At 27.4% G+C, this 19326-nt stretch overlaps 1 protein-coding gene across 1 annotated transcript; it reads right to left on the bottom strand.

Annotated features, from left to right (window-relative positions):
- Positions 1-611: 611 nt before the first annotated feature.
- Positions 612-7275, bottom strand: LOC113552313 (putative odorant-binding protein A10). Its single transcript, XM_026955133.1, has 2 exons — positions 6788-7275; positions 612-1184 (listed from the first exon to the last, which is right to left on the bottom strand). The coding sequence occupies exons 1-2, from the start codon at positions 7092-7094 to the stop codon at positions 1003-1005; spliced, it is 489 nt and encodes a 162-aa protein (XP_026810934.1). The 5' UTR covers positions 7095-7275; the 3' UTR covers positions 612-1002.
- Positions 7276-19326: the final 12051 nt, after the last annotated feature.

The raw sequence follows: 19326 nt of genomic DNA, 5'->3' as shown, positions 1-19326 counted from the left end.
TTATGAGTTTTATAATACCAGAAAAGCATCGTAGGAGATTAGTATATATCTAAGCTTCAGCCGCCCTACTAAAAAAATATCTCAAATACTAATTGTATAAACCAAATTCGATCGGAAAAAAAATAAAAATCAATAAATATAAAATACAGCGTGAAATCGGTCTACCTCGCTGTGAACTAATTCAATCGAAATGAGTAATCCACCTGCTACTTGCTTGAATATTAGCAGTTCAAGATACACTTAAAGATATGTTTAAACTACTCTCTAAATATTTCCAATATAGCTAAAAAGAATCTCTGAACTTTCTTCAGAATTGGTAAAGTAGTTTTTGAGTCCATATTATTAGCTACAAACATATCATATTATCATAACATATCATAAATAAACCATTTTTCTAGTCTTTTTTTTGACAAATAGTTGCTTTTTACGAACTTTTCAGATACGAGTAGGTATATATCTATGGGTACGTGATGATGATTCAATCCAAGTGTTATGTCACGTGTATGACGATGTGGTAACGGATTATAAATGTAGGTATACATATAATATATATTATGTATTATTATGTACGGTTTGATGATATGGGAAAATTGATTTCATGACACAAATTTATGTCACAAGCAATCGATTGTATTTGAGTAAATATATTTATGTATAAATATTATAGTTATAATGATATATAATAGCTGGTATGTATAATATTATAAATATAAAGTGTAAACTATTAGGTATAAAAAGTATTTTAAATATATATTCCTGATTAATAACTATGACTAACCGAAGAAAAGGGAGAAGATTAAAAAAAAATAGACTTTCCGATTCGTCGGGTTAAAATCGGCAGTAGTTATTACATAATATTATAGCTAGTAGTCTCGTGGTAGATGTTAATGTTGAAGGGTGTAACGAATGATGGTGATAAGGTAAAACACAGTATAGCATTACATGTATCATTACCTAATGTTTTACAATAGAATAATAATGCAGCCGAATATTATGGGTGAACTATTGGTTCATGAAAGCGAGTATCTCGTTTCTCTTGCCATCCGTGTCGTAAATCTGCATGATTTTATCGAAATCTGCTCGCCTGTACGTGTAAATGTGTCTCAGTACCATCCGGGCCATGTCTTTTTGCCTTGGTGTGCACTTTCCACACACAGTGCGTATGATCTCGGGCAACAAGTACGCTGTAAATCAAACAACGAATATATTATATAATATATATATATGTATGTGTATTAAACTTCGCAAATTAAAATCCGACGCGGTCCGAGAACCATACTGTAGTGTCTGTACTCTAAACAGCGAAGGAAATACTATTTGTGGAGTATGGACATCGGACAATATACATATATTGCGGAGGCTAAAGGTCAAGTATTGGTCTTTTGGTTTACAACACAAATGTGGCCTGTGGGAGTGAAATAGAAAGAATCGAGATACGAGAAGGTGACAAGTTAATTTAGAAGAAATAAAAGTACATGAAATATTAGCTCAAATTCATTATTTTAGCATTTGGTTGTAGAATATTATATTTTATAATATCAATTGTAAAATGACTTGATATTTTATATAAATAAAAATTACCATATTTTAAATTATCAACAACATTATACTTGGAGAATACCATTCAAAACGAAGCTTTTCCTAACTTGTATGAGTTATTATAGTTCATATTTATATTAAAATAATGTCAGCAAGTTTTATAACTCGCGAGTGCAGATTTCCAGCACGTAGTAAAGTAATAAATCAAAAACTACTTAAGGAAGAGTATGTTACAACAATGATTCACTAATTTATCGTTTTTAAATATTTAACTAGATATTACAAATAACTTCAAATTAGTTAGTTTTAGGTAAGTATAGTATAAAAGTAAAAAAAATAAATAAATAATTATCAAAACCTATACATAATGTGTTTACTTTTAATTTGTATTTTTATAAAATACATTATATTATATATTTTAGTATTTATAATACAAGGGAAATATATACACCAAAAAATTACTTATATAAAAAAATATATATATTATAGTTACTTGATTTAATCTCTAATTTAAACATTTATTAAAGGAGCCTGGAAATAAGGACGGATGTCGTTGGCTAAATTTCAGTTGATAAAAATGTTAGCACCCCCTAAAATGTAGGTTTGTTTACGTCCATGATAGGCTATTTTGGCTATAACGTAAAAATGTGTGTGTGCTTACGATAAAAGAATAACCAAACACAAGTCTGTGACCTTGGTGGAATAACTGCATTCGATCGATTATTGTTTACAAACTTTTTTTGTTATTGTTTTTTTTAATATTCCCATAATAATTTATAATAATTATTATTATTAGGTATGTGTATTATCTATATAAACGTACGCAGTTGTCATAAATTCGTATCCTTGTTCGACGATCAAAGACAAAACAGAACAAATCATAATTGAATTGAATACCTAAATTTTATAATATCGTCATAATAAATTGGCACGAAAAATTAATCTCGGCTTGTACGAAAATATTAGTCACAATCAACATCAGATTTCCTACGAACGACCTACGACGTGGTAAGTATGCGCGTTTCGTGTTTTTTTTTTTTTACACAGCTATAATAACTACTTAGTACGAGTATAATATATAGTAATATATTTTCGTATATTAATTCACGTTGACTATTAATCACGTTTGACCTTTTGTTCAATATCGACAACAATTTAAAGGTCGATACATGTTGGTTCACATGTTTATGGAAAAAAATTGACCACTTACGTTTTAAATGTTAGGAACAATAAATAAAGCAAACATCGTGAGTATATTTCAGATTTACGTCAAATTGTTGTATTAATATTTCTTTAAATATTATTTGTATACAATAAAAACATCATAATGGATCATGAGTACAACTGTAAACAATCATTTGCGTGTTAATGTGAGATATTAAACTTAATTGTAATATTTTGATTTTATATTAATATATTATTACTCGTATTCATTATCGAAATCGAAAAACGATTTAACTTTATTAATATATATAGATTTTGTAGTATTAATACCAAAAAACCTCCATTAAAACGGTTAGAAATCAATTAATATAAATACGATAACTACAGTTTCACGACTTATAAAGTTGGTATAAAAGTTAAAATGTAATATAAACCCCCTCATCCAAAACCTCTCTTCCCGAACAATCCCAGGTGACCTTGGCCGACGTTTAAAGCATAGCTAGTGTCGCGACTTACTAGTCGACTAGTCGACTAACCACTCCCACCTTTACCATGGAGATGTAGTATTATTATTGAATAGTTCCTTCAACAAGCCAATCAAGCCTTTCTTTCTTTTTCTTTCATATATATATATATATATATATATGTTACGGTCAAAGTGTATAATTCGGGTATTGTGCACAATGCTCATCATATTTGGGCAAAGCTGAATCTGCTTTTAATTTGGGTACATTGCCTAGCCATTCTTATACAATAGCCGGGAATTGTGTACCGTGCTTAATTGTTTGTGGGCAATGTAAGTTTATCGCGATTTCGCGTCTGCATGTATAGTGTATACCAATAACATCTTCGATATCATTAAGAGAAGCGGCTAGACAATTTTCAAATCTTGGCGGTCAATTATATAACCATAAGCGCAATTTGAGGGGGGCTCAAATTCATAAGCCTCCTCATAATCAATTATAGCCCTCCCAAAAAATGGTTTGTATATTCCTTTCCACCTTTATATATCTCAGGGAATATACACACAGTACATACATGCAAATTATAATAGCTCCCCCAAATTTAAAACTCAAATTGCGCCTATGGGTGTAATTGTAATCAGCAATGCAAGACAAATAAATGTAAGTGTAGGGCTGCAGGTAAACTATGTACTTCTAAATGTCATGATAATTAGATATAAATGTATTATTAGTTGTAAAAATAAATAAAAAAATTTGTTAATATTCATAAAATAAATTGTTGTAAATTATTAAGATAACAAAAATTGTTTTATGTATTTTTAATTAACTAATTGTAATTACCCACTGTGCTCTAGTCATTCTGTACAATGCCTGGGCAAAGTGTATAATTGTCCACATTGTCCAATGAAATTGGGCATTGTATACATTGTCCGGACATTGTACTACAACGCCCGATTATACACTTTGACCGTAACATATAAATAATATAACTATCACCTATTGAGCTTATTATAAAAAATTTTTATACGGATTGTACAAAAATAAAAAAATAAAAATTAACGATAAAAGATGTAATATAATTTCAAAACGACGCATAAATGTATGATTGATCGTTTATTCAAAATTTCATCACATTAGTGAGTTAAATATGTTTTATAACACCTATTTCTCGGTGTCAAGAAAAAAAATAGTAAACATTTTCAAAACACAACTCCCTTAGATTTTAACAACTCATATACATATTAAATTCGTTTAATTTTTATTGGTTTTTTATTTGACGATAAAATAATCAGTATTTTACTTTAAAACAAAAACGTGTATACTAGAATTGTTGTCTGAATTTATAGTCTATTCGATTTAAGTTTACTTCTACCGACCGACAAAAACTTTTTGTGTCTGTGCTTCTCCTCCCGTAAATGTATGTGCTCCACTTTTATCTATAAGTTTTATGTCTTGTGGTGTCGCGATATTCGACACCAACGTATAGTCAGTAAAATTTAAAGGGGAGGGGGGAGTGCGATCGCAACAAATTTTCATCGGTCGACTGGTAGACTCAACTTTAATGGAATATTATTATATCATAATAGAATATATTATTTATCAAAAATTTAAATGAATTTATTATAATGCTTATGATATAATCATAGACCTTATACTCAGTATAAGAGTATAAGGTCTATGGGTATAGTTATATTACAATTAATAATTAAATATTATAGTTTTATATTCTAATAGGTAGTATAATTCATAATATTATAATTAAAGGTATTTTTTTTTTTTTGTAATATAAAACATCAGCTATTTAAAAAAATTGAAAATGAAATATTTTTTTTTATGATTGAAAGTCATAAAAATTCAATTTTTGTACTTGTATCGTTATACAGTAAACTCCGTAGTCTCTAATATGTATTGATATATGTACATATATAACATATATCACAATAACAACAATAATTATGTGTAACGTAGAATTTTAAATCAATAAATTTTGAATTTGTATAAATACATAAGGTGTTTTTTGAAAAATATTTATTAGTAAGTTAAAAAAAACGTCATTCTGTTTAATCCGGATTGATTCCGGTACCATTTAGTCCGGATTATCGAGAATCTACTGTATTTATTTTATTTTTATTTAAGTTTTCCATTATTTTGAACGATAGCATATATTTTTAATTTCATATTCTTAGGCTGAATATTTTGAAATATAAAAACTGAATTCCAAATAAGTAGGGTTTAGTAAATTAAAGTTTAAACGAGCGGAATAATGTATAATGATTTTTCTTGTTACCCAATTCCTCCGATTCTGTTCATATAAACTTTAAATATTTATATAACTCATAGTCATGAGCTACTCGTCAATTTTTAAAAGCCAAAGTTACAATAAACTCTAAAAAATATTATATATGTCATAATTTAAAGGGGTAAAAAAATTATGTTAAAAATGACAAAGGTAAAGAATATTATTATATAGATAAAACGTGAGCTTTTCTAAAAAGTTGATTTTTTTATTGATTAAATTAATAAATAATAAAAGTATTTTCAAAAAATGTTTATAGCTTTTGGAACAACGCATTTAGTACTTTTTAGATTAAAAAATTGATGATGGTTATGCAGTTGATTGCCTTTTTATTTTATTAATGCAATTATTCAAAGCATTATACAAATTATATAATATAATTATTAATTAATATTAATGTATTAACGTATAAATTTTATAAAAAGGTCCAAGTATAATAAACACTAAATTCAATATTGGGTGCATATATCTTATGTTTTTGTAAAAATCATTTTTAAGAGCTATTATTCTTAAAATAAATATTTCAATAACTGAAAAATTAATCGCTCAAAGTTTGAATTAGATACATAACATTTTTCAAAAAAAAATATTCACTAAATAATTTAAAAAATAAAAACTGTGTTTAAAAACATATTTTTGAGTTTCCGCGGTATACTCCAAGAAGTAGAACAAAAAAATGTAATTATTTAATTATTTGATCTTTATAAGTATGTTTAAAATTTTCAAAAATCGGAATTTCGATATATTTGTTATTAAATAATAAATAGGTGAGCATGCTTTATTAACTACACATTGCTATTTTCAATCGAACAATTAAAAATGTAAAGCCTTGTAGATAGAATTTTTATTGCACAAATAATAAATTAAAGATCAGACCCTTGGTGAACGTATATAACGGTAATCGCTATTTCATATGCGAGTTAGATACTGGACTTCATGTACTTAACTAAAAACTACAAAATACCTAGAGTTGAGTACATATATTTCCTTATTTTATTATTTTGTCATTTTATTTTTCAAAAATATCAAACAAAGGTCGTATCAATCATTAATTTCTATTTGAATAAAATTAGGTTACGTAATACTAATACGTAGATTACTAATATTTATCAATTATCTACTATTAAAAAGATTTTGAGTGATTAAACGTTTTTATATGTATTATAAACTATTATTGGTTTTTTTCAAATAAAAACAATTTTAGTTGCATATTTCCAAGCATAATATTTTAATAATTTGAATTTGCGTACTTTAAATATTTCTGTGCAATAAATCCCGAATTCTACTTATTATACTCTGTCGCACGACTCTCGTTTCAACATACCTTTGGCTAATTTGCCGTCAGGCGTGCAAGGTCCCTCGTTGACGAAACATTTGACGTAGCCCGAAACCACCTTGTTGTTTCGCAGCAATCGGCCGACGTCTATATGATCGTACGTGGACACGTAGTAGCCCGATGGCGCGGTGAACTCCATCGTGTGCAGTTGCTTTTGTTGCGGAGATATAATTTCGCCATCGGCGCAGCGGACAGTTGCGGGCTGATGGGCGAGCACGGTTGCAGCGATCGCGACAGCTAGCAACGAAAAGATTCCGCTACGGCTCCTCGGATTGTTCAAATTATTATTCGTCATCGTCGTCGGAATGGAAACGAAATCCCGTATACCTGATTTTATATTAATATAACGTTTAACCAGTGGCGAGAAGATATTATAGACTTTTCTGGCGGTTTCTGTGACTCGAGTGATGTCGTACGCCCGTTTATATTTATAATATATGTATCATACGTATCTGCGGGGACGCGTGTGAAAATGCAATCGGTTTTTCTGTCTTAACAATAACACAAAACACTAAAATACAATATTATACTATTATAACGTATTGTACGCATGCGTCTCGGCAGTCGGCGATTATCTTTTTTTTTTATCGGCACGCGTCTTTTAAGCTTCGTGTCCAATTCACGGCCAAGCCGGAACGCGTATATTATAATGTACAATATGATAATATGTTATATGAGGTGTGTGAGCGATTTAATCGGTGACAAAATAAAAACGAAAAAATGCCACACGTTTCGAGCGAAATGACCGCATAGCACTCGTATTCGTATATACGAAATGGGCATAAAACAATATACCTACTAGGATAAAATAGTTTTAATAATATGTCAGGTATACGCTGCCGAGCAATTAAATATGTGCAGACAACTTCTTACGACTTATAAGGAACCTATTGTATTACATCTTCTAGCTTTTAATATAAACAAAAAAATGTTATCACATATTATATTGTATATGAAAAAGTCGACAATTTCAAATGTCTATAAATAACTTAAATAAAGTGTAAATATTTAGACGATTGCGTTTTGTAACTATACGCGTATAGAAAGTGATAACATAAATTATAGTGGAATGTGTTAAGTTTCTACAGTTATTATTTTTTAATTACAATAAAATAACTAAAATTATTAATTTATGTACGAACAATTTTGTCAACGTTTGTATTTTAATGCTCATCAAAAGAATAAAATCGTGGTAATACTCGTATATTTTAGATTTGGAGTAAAAAAAACTTACTGCTAAGTAAGTTCTCAACCCTTAGGTTATAAAATAGAAATAATTTTGTAATTTAAAAAAATTACTTCAAAAATTATGAACAAAATTTATTTTGCCACCAGAATTTATACCCAAAGTTAAAATTGAAAATCCAATACATTCAGCGCTCCAATCTAAGTCTATAGTATTAAATAATTTCATTGTGTCTAAAATTTGGATTATTATTTTTATTGTACGCTCCTTTAATATTAACTAAATACTATCTATTATCATTTACTATGGTTATGTAATAATTATCCATTTTTTATTTTATTTTTTTATACCTTCAATGTGTAATTTTTACATAATTTTATCAGTTTTAATAAATTATTTAAAAGAAAGTATTTAATTACATTGACGTGGTAAACACCAAACGGTTAACTATGATAATATAAAAATTGACATACATTTTTGGTAGCATAAATTATCATACTAAAATATTTGCATTATATAATTATACTGGCATGATTCCATTATAGTTTTTAGCAAATTCAGTCATTATATGTATGTTTAAAAAATGTTATTATACAGCCAAATTACTAGAATTTTCTTGGTCCATTGTTGTTTTAAGATACATTTTCGGGCACTTTAATCATAAAAAAAGCACTGAGTTAGTGAGTTAGTGTAAATCATTATATCGTAAAAGTTTTAAAAATTCATAAGAAACTATAATTTTATTTGAGTATTCTTATAGTATCCTATTCGCTTTATTTTAAAGTGATGTTCTTTACGCCAAATGTTAATGTTCTTCTATAAGTAGTAACTTTATAAATATATTAATATTATCCAAAGGTTAGAATTTTTGTTTGAAAAACATAAACAACAGTATACAATTTATGTCAAATTTTAAATTTTGAACTTTATCATATTATGTATAATACTCTATTACCCGTTATGTATGGTTTACAATGTTTACATTGTTAAAGTTAGTACTCGCCGTCGCTTTTTATTTGAATTTATTTTCATTAAATATTATTTTTAACTCATAAACTTATATACAGTGTGATCACGATTTAATAAGGTACCTCTAAATATCTCAGCTGGGCGACACTGTATTGAAGTGAATATTTTGTAGAACCTAGGGGTCCTAAATACATGTTTACTTATGATTTTCAAATTGTCAACACTTGGTGTGCACATGTGCAATACGACTTTTTTAAAAATGGAAACACTATCTTTTTCCACATTCGGATAGGTTATTTTTTTTAAACATTATTTGTATAAACAGTTTTTTTCTATTTAAAAAACTGACCAAGTTAGAGAAGTCAACATTTGAGTTAATGCATAATTCGTGTTTAACGAAATTTTCACTTATAACCACTAGAAATAATAAAATAAGTATCAAATAAATATACGACCATCGACCCCTGACCTTAAAACAACACTCTCATTGTGTATGGAAGCATACCCGGAGGCGGTTGTGGTCATGCGTAATGATTTATGTAATATATTTTCAATATAATATTTATTGTATCTTTAAATAATAAAAGTATTCTTTCAAGTATGTCCATTGTATTAGTTTTGTTTTTGATTAATATTAGATTATAAATAAATAAATATTAAACTTATTTCTTCTTCCTTCGTTCATTTAATATATGACAATTCTGCAGTTGAATTAGGTTAATTTAATTTATTATATATACGTAATAATAATATAAGATACTAAACTAGAATGTGTACGTAATGTTTATAAATAATGAATTATAAATGATTAAAACAGGTAAATACATGTATACATATTAGGTTATTATTACAGATCATAGATTATAGTATATACATATACATGGGTATTAGATATAAATACGCCATGTTATTGTATTCTCTAGACTTATATTAAACTACGCTAAAAAAGTATACATTAATAGTATAATTACCAGAGTAGCTAAATGCAATAATTAAGGTATTCTCAGTTCTCACCAGTCACCAATCACCAAAACACAATATGATAAATTTTAGTTATAGTGATTACAATAATAACAATAAAAATATTGAATTCTAAAATTAACATATAGGTATATAGCGGGTTGATAAAATTGTTTTCCTTATCATAAGCCAATAACTGCAACCCCATAAAAGTTGTAAAAATTACGGTAGGTAACTGGTAGACTCTTCTAACTAAGCCTAACTCTGAACATTTTTCCGGTAGAACTTGGTTAATAAATTTTATAAAAGTCAATTAGAATAAGATTAAAAAAAAACACATGACACGATAGACGACCATACAGATTAATTACGCGCCGAAGGAAGACATAGACTCCGGTTAAGTTTAATTTAGTAAATATTGACTTGTATTATAATAAGATTTTAGGACAGGTTGTATGTTTGGCGCTTTTAAATGAATGTATTATTTTATTTCTTTCTTATATCGTGTTATGGAACTATTGTGTCAATTATATAGTTGTTTGTAGATAACGTTTTTTGGTTGACCTACAAACACGGAGTAGTTTTCATAAACGCGTTGACCATGAGATGCAAATTCAAACGCAATCATTATGCGTATTCAACTTTTCTAAAAATGTTAATATACGCAATGAATAAACATTTTTCAATAATATTCCAGGTGAAGGAAGAAGAAATTAGTGATTTCTATACACACACATAAACCGTCACTGATACGTTTATATAATAATGTTTATTAATTACAGTAGTGTTTTTAATAGCACAGCGAGCGCAACGGAAAATACAGTGAGTAATGGGTATATTATAATAATATTATAAATATTATTATAAAACATTTTGTAGTTAACCAAGGCCGAAAGAATGACAAAAGGTTATCTGTTGGTATAGGTGTGGGTGCATTCGATTACAGAACGATTATAGGTCGGTAATTATTAATTATTATAAATTGTATACATCAATAAAAAGTACCATGTCAAATTACAGATAGATAACATAATATAGTACACGAAAAGAAAATAATACACAATTAAGTTTAGAGGACGTCGCACCCGCAAGTGTCGTCTCCGTCTTACACACGTACGACATAGGCAAAACGCGTTAGGCGTCTGGGAATTGGCCACAATTCACTTTTTAAAAAAAGGTATACGGTAATTGGGCTACTAAAATTTTACATTTATAATAGGTAGACCCGGAGATGGGGCCACTATTAAATTTTAAATTTTATAGTTATAATTTCTATATGTCACATCCAAATATATATAATTTGTTAAATGTTTTATTGCAACTTCAATCAGAAGTTTATATTAAAATTAGAACTTAGAAGTGTAGCAACAATTAAAACAAGAAAACGAACTTAAGTTCGGCAAAATTTTGTTCATAATGAAATTAAAAATATGAAGAAGGGGAAATGACCCGATTTGAATATGTACAATCTGTATCATATTATTAAAAAAAAGAACTATATTTTTATGTTTAAGAAAAAAATTTTTTGTTTTATATTAAATTTGTTGACTCTGAATGGAAGTATTTGAAAAAAAATATTTATTATTTGACGAATTGTATTTATATTTGTTAGACAAAAAATAATAATTTATTTTATTTTATTTTATTTATTTATAACAGTATATTTGTGTGCTATACTTTTATAGCCCAACCTCCGAGTATACTTTAAAAATACAGATTTAATTTGTGACCCAATCTCCAAGTAGTAAAATGTAAACAAATATTTTATACGAAGCTGGTAGTTAAAATATAGCCCAATTCCCGAGCGCTAAACGCGTTTATGCAGTCTGAGTTATAACTAGCTCAATTTTGGTTCTAGAGTAAATAAACCTATTATAAAATTAAAAGATAACAATATTTTGGCAAAACGATGAGTTTTTTTAGAAATTTAAAAAGTTAAAGGTCATTTAAACATTTTCAAATTTTCATTAATTCTAAACGGTTATAATGAACGTTATATTAGAAATAATGGAAAAAACTCATCGTCTTGCCCTCTGAAATATTACTATATTTTAATTTTATAATAGGTATATTTACTCTAGAATCAAAATTGAGCGAGCTTTACTCAGACTGCGTAAACGAATTTTACCTATATCATACGTATGTAAAACAGAAACAACACATTCGTCCCCACATAAATACACTTTTGAGAGGTCAACATTGATCATTTCTAGTATATTTCAAAATAATCAGGAAATATAAACAAAAGAAAAATAGGAAAAAGAGAAACTTTTAGGAAAAACTAACCTAAAAGTTAAGTTAGGTTAGGTCTAACTTAATCTAACTCAAAAACAAATAACCCTAGAAAGGTACTTGATATTTTGACAAAATATTTATATTAGCATTTACTGTATTAATAAAAATCTGCTCGATCAAAAAGTTAGAAAATTTAATGGAGAGTTTCTCATTAGTTAAAAAAAAAGTAAGCAAGTATGTACATCTCCGATTGAGATGTCGAGTAGATCACTGTTTTAAACGTGTTAAATTTAAATTCGGCGATCAATTTTTGTATATGTGTACGAAAAACAATTCTGAGTGGAGACGATTTGTCAGTTTACAAAACTTCAAGGTGTTTCAAAGTATTCATTGGATTACAAATTTATATAACTCGGCAGTCGTTAACCGCAGGTAAGCCAAGTTTATTTTAAGTTATTCAGCTGATAAATTTGGCATCGTAATGATTAGTGTACTGGTTGCATTCAAAGATCACACAATTTTGATTTTGACCCTAAAAAAGGTCGATAGACATAAACCGCACAGCTCATCAGACATTTTATAACAAATTACCGCACATTTAGAGTAGGTTAAAACCGCACACTATTTTTAGTGAACATAGTGAAAAGATAAGATTATAAGATAAGCACTATACAATAATCAAGTCTTTATTTCCCACTAAAATTGCCCATTTATTTTTAGGAGCATTCGTTTCAATTTTGGGAAGAATTTTTACGTGACCGAGGTCGTATAAAGTTTTTAATTAACGTCGGCAGTCGGTTTCAGCTAATCAAACTTTGAAAGTTTTAAATATTTTAAAATTAATGTCTTAAATTTTTGAATATATACATTTTTAGTTTTACATTTTCTTAAATTTTTGAATATATAATTTATTTGATGAAATATGAGAATAATGAAAATAAATAATTAATTATACATATACATATGCGTTTTTGTTTATCGACTTTTTTGGTGTCGAAATCATAACTGTGCGGTTTTTGGATACGATAATTTTTAAAATTGTGCGGTTTTAACCTACCAAAATTGTATTTTATCAAAAGTGTGTGGTTTTTGGAGTCAACGAGTGAACTAGCTAGGTACTGTTATATACATTTTTGAAATCGGATGAAGACTTTGACTATCTTATTACTTTTTTGCCTTGTTTTATTGTATAGGCCACGTTAACTGTAAAGCATTAATTAGCAGGAAGAAAAAAAATCACAAAATACATTAGTACAATATGTATTCGTTAAATTACTTTTCCCTTTCCCAGAATAATTGTATTATTATTTTTCCAAAAGCAAAAAATAATTGTAATTTGTATAAGACGTTACAAACTAATGATAATGAATATTAAATAAAATGATTTACAATAACAACTAGACAGTAGACACAGTATGAGTATTTATGGGCATATACATAATTGGTGAATATTAAAAATTTCCTGTTAACGGATTTGTTTTGGTTTATATGCAACAGCTGTGACGATGGTCTACTGAGGATTGACGGCGGCATAACGTACGACATTAACGACCTTGAATAAAACATATGTGGTATGTGTCTCCAACGCGACGGCGACCACTGCGATCGAACGGGGTGTGTGCACTGTGCAGACGGGGTGTCTGCGTTCGACGATGATGATCACCACTGTAATCTCTCACGGAGACAAAGAATGACAACGCCCGAGGCCCGACGGTCCGCTGTACAGCGTTTACGACGATAACGACGCTACTATATGTAGGTATGTGTTTGTATATATGTTCTCGTATTACGAGGCGCGTACGAATACACAAAAAATGTTTTAAGTTTTGAAATTTACACTTATTTAAATTGTAATTATTTGTTAGTTGTTACGACTATTTACTGTATAATTTTTATGCACGTTATAAATGTTATAAATTAATAACAATTATTAATTAAATGCCTAAATGTGTATTTAATAAAATATGCAAACATATTTTTGAAAAAATATAATATAAAATTATTTTAGTAAGGGCAATAAACCCTCCCAGATCTCCCTAATAGGTCTGAATGACTCGGTGGCCAATTAAAAATGTTACTACAGAGCCCCAAATTTTTAAGTTACCATCAGTATATTTATTGTATTGCAAGCATCAGTGCCGGATTAAGAGATTTGACGTCCCTAGACCCATATAACATAGCGTCCTTAAAAAAACATTTTTGCTTATCAACAAGTAACAAGTAAATTTTGCTCTAATATACTTATAAAAAAATTTCTTGTATAATTTGTTTGCAAAATTTATTTTTTTTTAAACATAATTTAGTTAAATTAAAAATTATATAAAATTCAGAAGAACAATTGTAATTAGATATTTAGAATTGTATTTAAAAAAAAAAAAATGATCAATGACTAAAAATTTAAAAAAGTTGTTGGCTTTCTGGACTTCTTGTGAGCAAATTCAGCTATATTATATTAGAATAATCCAAAGTTCAAAGTAGTTCATTTTCTATGTTTAAAAGAGATAATACATTTAATTTGGTTTATGTAGTTGTTGATCTTTAATTGGTTTTTATCTGTTTGTGAGCCAAAAAATAACGTTCTTTTGAACAATTTGTGAGTATTTTAAATAAATAAATCTTCAAAACCATAGTTAGGTTACGAAAAATGTAATAGTCAATTTCGTATTTTTGCCACTTGTACTGGATGTTGTAGATAGCGCCCTTTATATGATTTAAAATAAAGGTGCCCCTAGACCTGGGCCTGCTTGGCCTATGCGTTAATCCACCACTGATTGCAGGATTACAAAAAATATGTCCCATAATATTATAGTTATAGTATTAATTTATACTTCATTACACGAAATATCGGTAATAGATTCTCGACGTTGGTGTAGCTAAATAGCCTATTCGTAACGCCGTCTTTACTGATATAAAAATTACACATAATATTATTAAGGCGTTAGGCTGTTAGAAATAACGTACTTATTTTATGATTTAAATAAATGATAGAATGATAATTATAAATAATGATTATTTAAATCCTGGAAAAATTACACACTTGTTATATATTGCGTAGAACCGTAGACCATTTACGAAAGTTATACTTGATATCAGCCAATAAGTTACAGCAGTTCATTGATCATATATTCATATGAAGATTATAGAAATTACCCATAAACTTTACCTAATTTTAAAAATTCTTCAGAAGCAGAAAACATTATTTGTCTGTCTTTGCTGTCTTGTCTATGTTTTCTTTTCAGTGAATTTGTCAAGTTCATTTAATATACATCAATTTAAATTATCGTGTGCATATTAAAAGTAAGTAGTGCTCATATATTATTATCGGCCTAAAACGATCGTTACATTATTACTAACTTATATTTTATAAACATAATATATACAATAGGTCATAATATATAAAAATATTAATTCTATATCTTATAAGTAGGGTTGTGAATTTAATACACTAAAAAACCTTAAAAATGCATTTAAAGTGTCAAAAAAATGCAATAAAATATGCACTTTAAATGCAAAAATGTATAGTATAAAATGCACTTAAAGTGAATTTTAGTTTAATTTTTTTATTTATATTGATATTAGTTTATTATAAGTATAAAATGTATTTATTTAATAAAAAAAAAAAAAAATTATAAAAAGATTGATTACATTTGAATTTTGAATTTGAATGATTCTTTTAATAATGCTATTCACCATAAAAGGTTTTTAAAAATGTTAATTGACAGAATTCATTAAAAAATATCGAAAAATGAACTAAAAAAGGAAAATATAACTTAAAAAGGCAAAAGAATTCAAAATAAAAGTTTCATAAATTGATTTGTTGTTACATATAATTTATAATGATATATATAATCATTGCTATAATAACATTGTGTTTATTAGGATATCTAATTGATTGTCTCTTAAGAGGACGCTATGTGTTGGTTCTGTCTTATACACGCTAACATAGCTAAACCTTGTTTTGCGCGGAACAACTTTACTCCCTCGATATTTTAATCAAAACAATCAAAATTATAAAACCCATTGGGAAGAACTTTACCTGTGACGTAGCGTTTTAATTTTTTTGGTAACATGAATGCAATTGAAGTTATCGGTTGGAGAACTTTAGGTTATTTCCATTTAATTATTAAAAATTATTGGTTGCCATTATTAAAAAAATTAAAACGCTACGTCACAGGTAAAGTTCTTCCCAATGAGGTTTATAATTTTGGTAATTTTGATATAAATATCGAGGGAGTAAAGTTGTCCCGCGCAAAACAGTTGTTAACTATGTTACGCGTGTATAAGACAGAGACAACACATGCGGGTATAGCGTCCTCTTAATGATGAATACCGGGACGATTACCTGTATCGTGGAGCACACAATTACTACGCGTACATGTTTTAGCGAAGAGCAAAATATAGTGGCTTACTAATTAACAATAATATTATTAATTATAATTATCAAATTATTATCATTACCATTCGATATATATTAGGTTTTGAAGGTAAAATAAATAGTAGTCATGGCCAAAAAAAAACAATCGAAAATTCGATCTTTTTTTCAAAACCTCTCTATTTTCCCTTCCTAATTCTTAAATTAACTCACAATACCTTTATCCTATATATTATTTTATTTTTAACTCATTACAAACCTAATAACTATTGTCTTATTTCCTTAATATTTAATATTGCTAAAATTTTTAAAATGTACATTTATACAAAACTAATTAACTTTTTTTAAATTAAAAGGTGGTAAACTAGAAGTGGTATACTTATACTACTTATTCATATAAATATTCCATAAGTAATAGAAAACTCAAGCCAACAATTTGAAGCTGTTGAAATGAATAATGAATTGATATGCCTCGTAACGATTTAAAAAAAAAAAAGTTTTTAAAAGAATTAAAAGTAACTGATGACGAGAGGATAGAGATTGAACGAAGAACAGTTGGTAAATTAGACAATGAAGATTGGATAATTTATAGAAGATCAAGACTCACTGCATCCAACTTTGGAAGAGTTTGTAAATTAAAACCTACGACTTCCCGTACAAACTTAGTGAAAGAAATATTGTATTATTCATTAACTAAAGGAAACAAACACACAAGTCATGTATAAATGCTGTAATGTGTAATGAGCATACTATACAATATAATATATTGTTCATAAATTTATAATTTAAATGTAGTACCTAACTTGTAATAATATAATAAGCCACTTTAAAAATGAATACCTAAATCAAATTGTATTGAAAAACAGTATTTCACATGAAGAAAAAGCAATATTTATATGTTTATAATGTTTAATGTTTTAAAATATGAAAAATAAACTTAACCAACAAACTCTTAAAATTATTATATTAACTATAATGTGTGACTGTATAGAATTATAATATGGACTCGCAAGTGAGAAACCTGCAAGAAAATCCATTCAAACAAGACTAAAGAAAACGATAAGTTTATCAGGTTTATTTATTCATAGAACCCTACATTATTTGGCTGCTAGTCCAGACGGGTTAATATGTGAAGACTCGATTTTAGAAGTAACATGTCCGTCGAGTATTAAAAAATACACATCGAAGGAAGCGTTTAACCTTGGAAAATTAAGCTATATAGAGGTCGGTGATAAAAGAGGAGAATTTGTTTTAAAATGGAATCATGTATTTTATTACCAAGTACAAGGACAACTTAATAGTTCCGAAAATAAATATTATTATTTTGTTGTTTGGACTCCCAAAGGTAAATAATGTAAAAACCGGTTGAAATTCCGACAGATAAAATATAAAAAAGAAAAAAAATATCGATGAACAAAAGTTTATTATTAATTAAAAATAGTTTGTTATAAAGTAAATATTGATGAATTAAAATTAATGTATAAAATAAATTTAATTAAAAATATAGATGATTTATATACCTACTATATTATATAGATATGCAATTCCACGTAAAAAATCCTAAACAGTTACATATTCACAATTTCAAATAACAAATTTTAATTCATTGGTCACTACTAATTTTTTGTTCCGATTTCAATCGAAGTAAAACCTTATACCTATATAATTTCCTTACTTTTTTTGTTCTTTATGAAGTTCTTGAAGAAGCCAAAAATATAAATAAAAAAATATTAAATATGTGAAACACCAAAATGACATTCCAAGTTAAAATATGCATATTAAATGTCAAATGTTAACTCTTTTACCTTCTCAATATGACACTTGCCTTTAAAATTGTAAATTAATTCCAAGTTTAAACACATGATTAACTGTATACTGTGGTATATTTTCAGTTTCGACCGTTTTTTCTGGCTAATGGCTCCCAAATAAAAGATAGAAAATCCGACCAGATCTTTATTAATACGTGACGTGCTAATTTTATCTTAACCGTTTATTGTACAATACACCTATTTGTATTGTATAAAGTGACTATAGTGAGATACTGAGATAATAATATTGCTTTACAGTTTATATTATTAAAAAAATACAACAAATAATATATTTAATACACTATACACTTCAACATTTGTTTTTTTGACGGTCGATATTTTGACTGTCGGCGTTCCGTATCACAGTCACACTAAAAAATGTATATTTTCTTTTAAAAGTTGAAACAATTTAAAAATGTTGTTGTTGTTACTCATTTTTAACTTGTTTATTATTAAATGATTATGTTATTGGCAGATTTTATAATAGACAAAATACTTAGAAATATATCATTTTGGAACAAAAAAATTAAACCTTTTATTACTAAATTTTACATGAAGTCATTACTCCCAGAAATTATTAATCCAAGATTTAAACGAAATTTACCAATAAATACAGGCATTTCGAATGAAGTAGTTTAATACAATATTATTCATATAATAAACTAAAAAGCTTATTTATGCTTGTATAAATTATAGCTATATACTATTATTATACAGGTATTATTATTATAATTAACCATAATTTATATTTTAAAATATTTAACTATTTTCTTATTCAAAAATAATAGCACACATATTTATAATAATTGTATGCACATAAATATAATATTATTTAATTATTCAGCACTATTTCTTATTTTTATTTAATGTTTTTAACTTTTGGACTGGTAGGCAAATACATATATTGCATATACCATGAATGGTAATGAAAAATAGCTATTATTTTAGCATGTTTTTATATAATTTACAACTATATTGTTCAAAAATAATAGTTTAA

Source organism: Rhopalosiphum maidis, chromosome 2, assembly GCF_003676215.2.
Source record: "Rhopalosiphum maidis isolate BTI-1 chromosome 2, ASM367621v3, whole genome shotgun sequence".
NCBI lineage: Eukaryota > Metazoa > Arthropoda > Insecta > Hemiptera > Aphididae > Rhopalosiphum > Rhopalosiphum maidis.
Note: the sequence above shows the minus strand (reverse complement) of the source record. Positions and strands in the feature narration are given on the sequence as shown.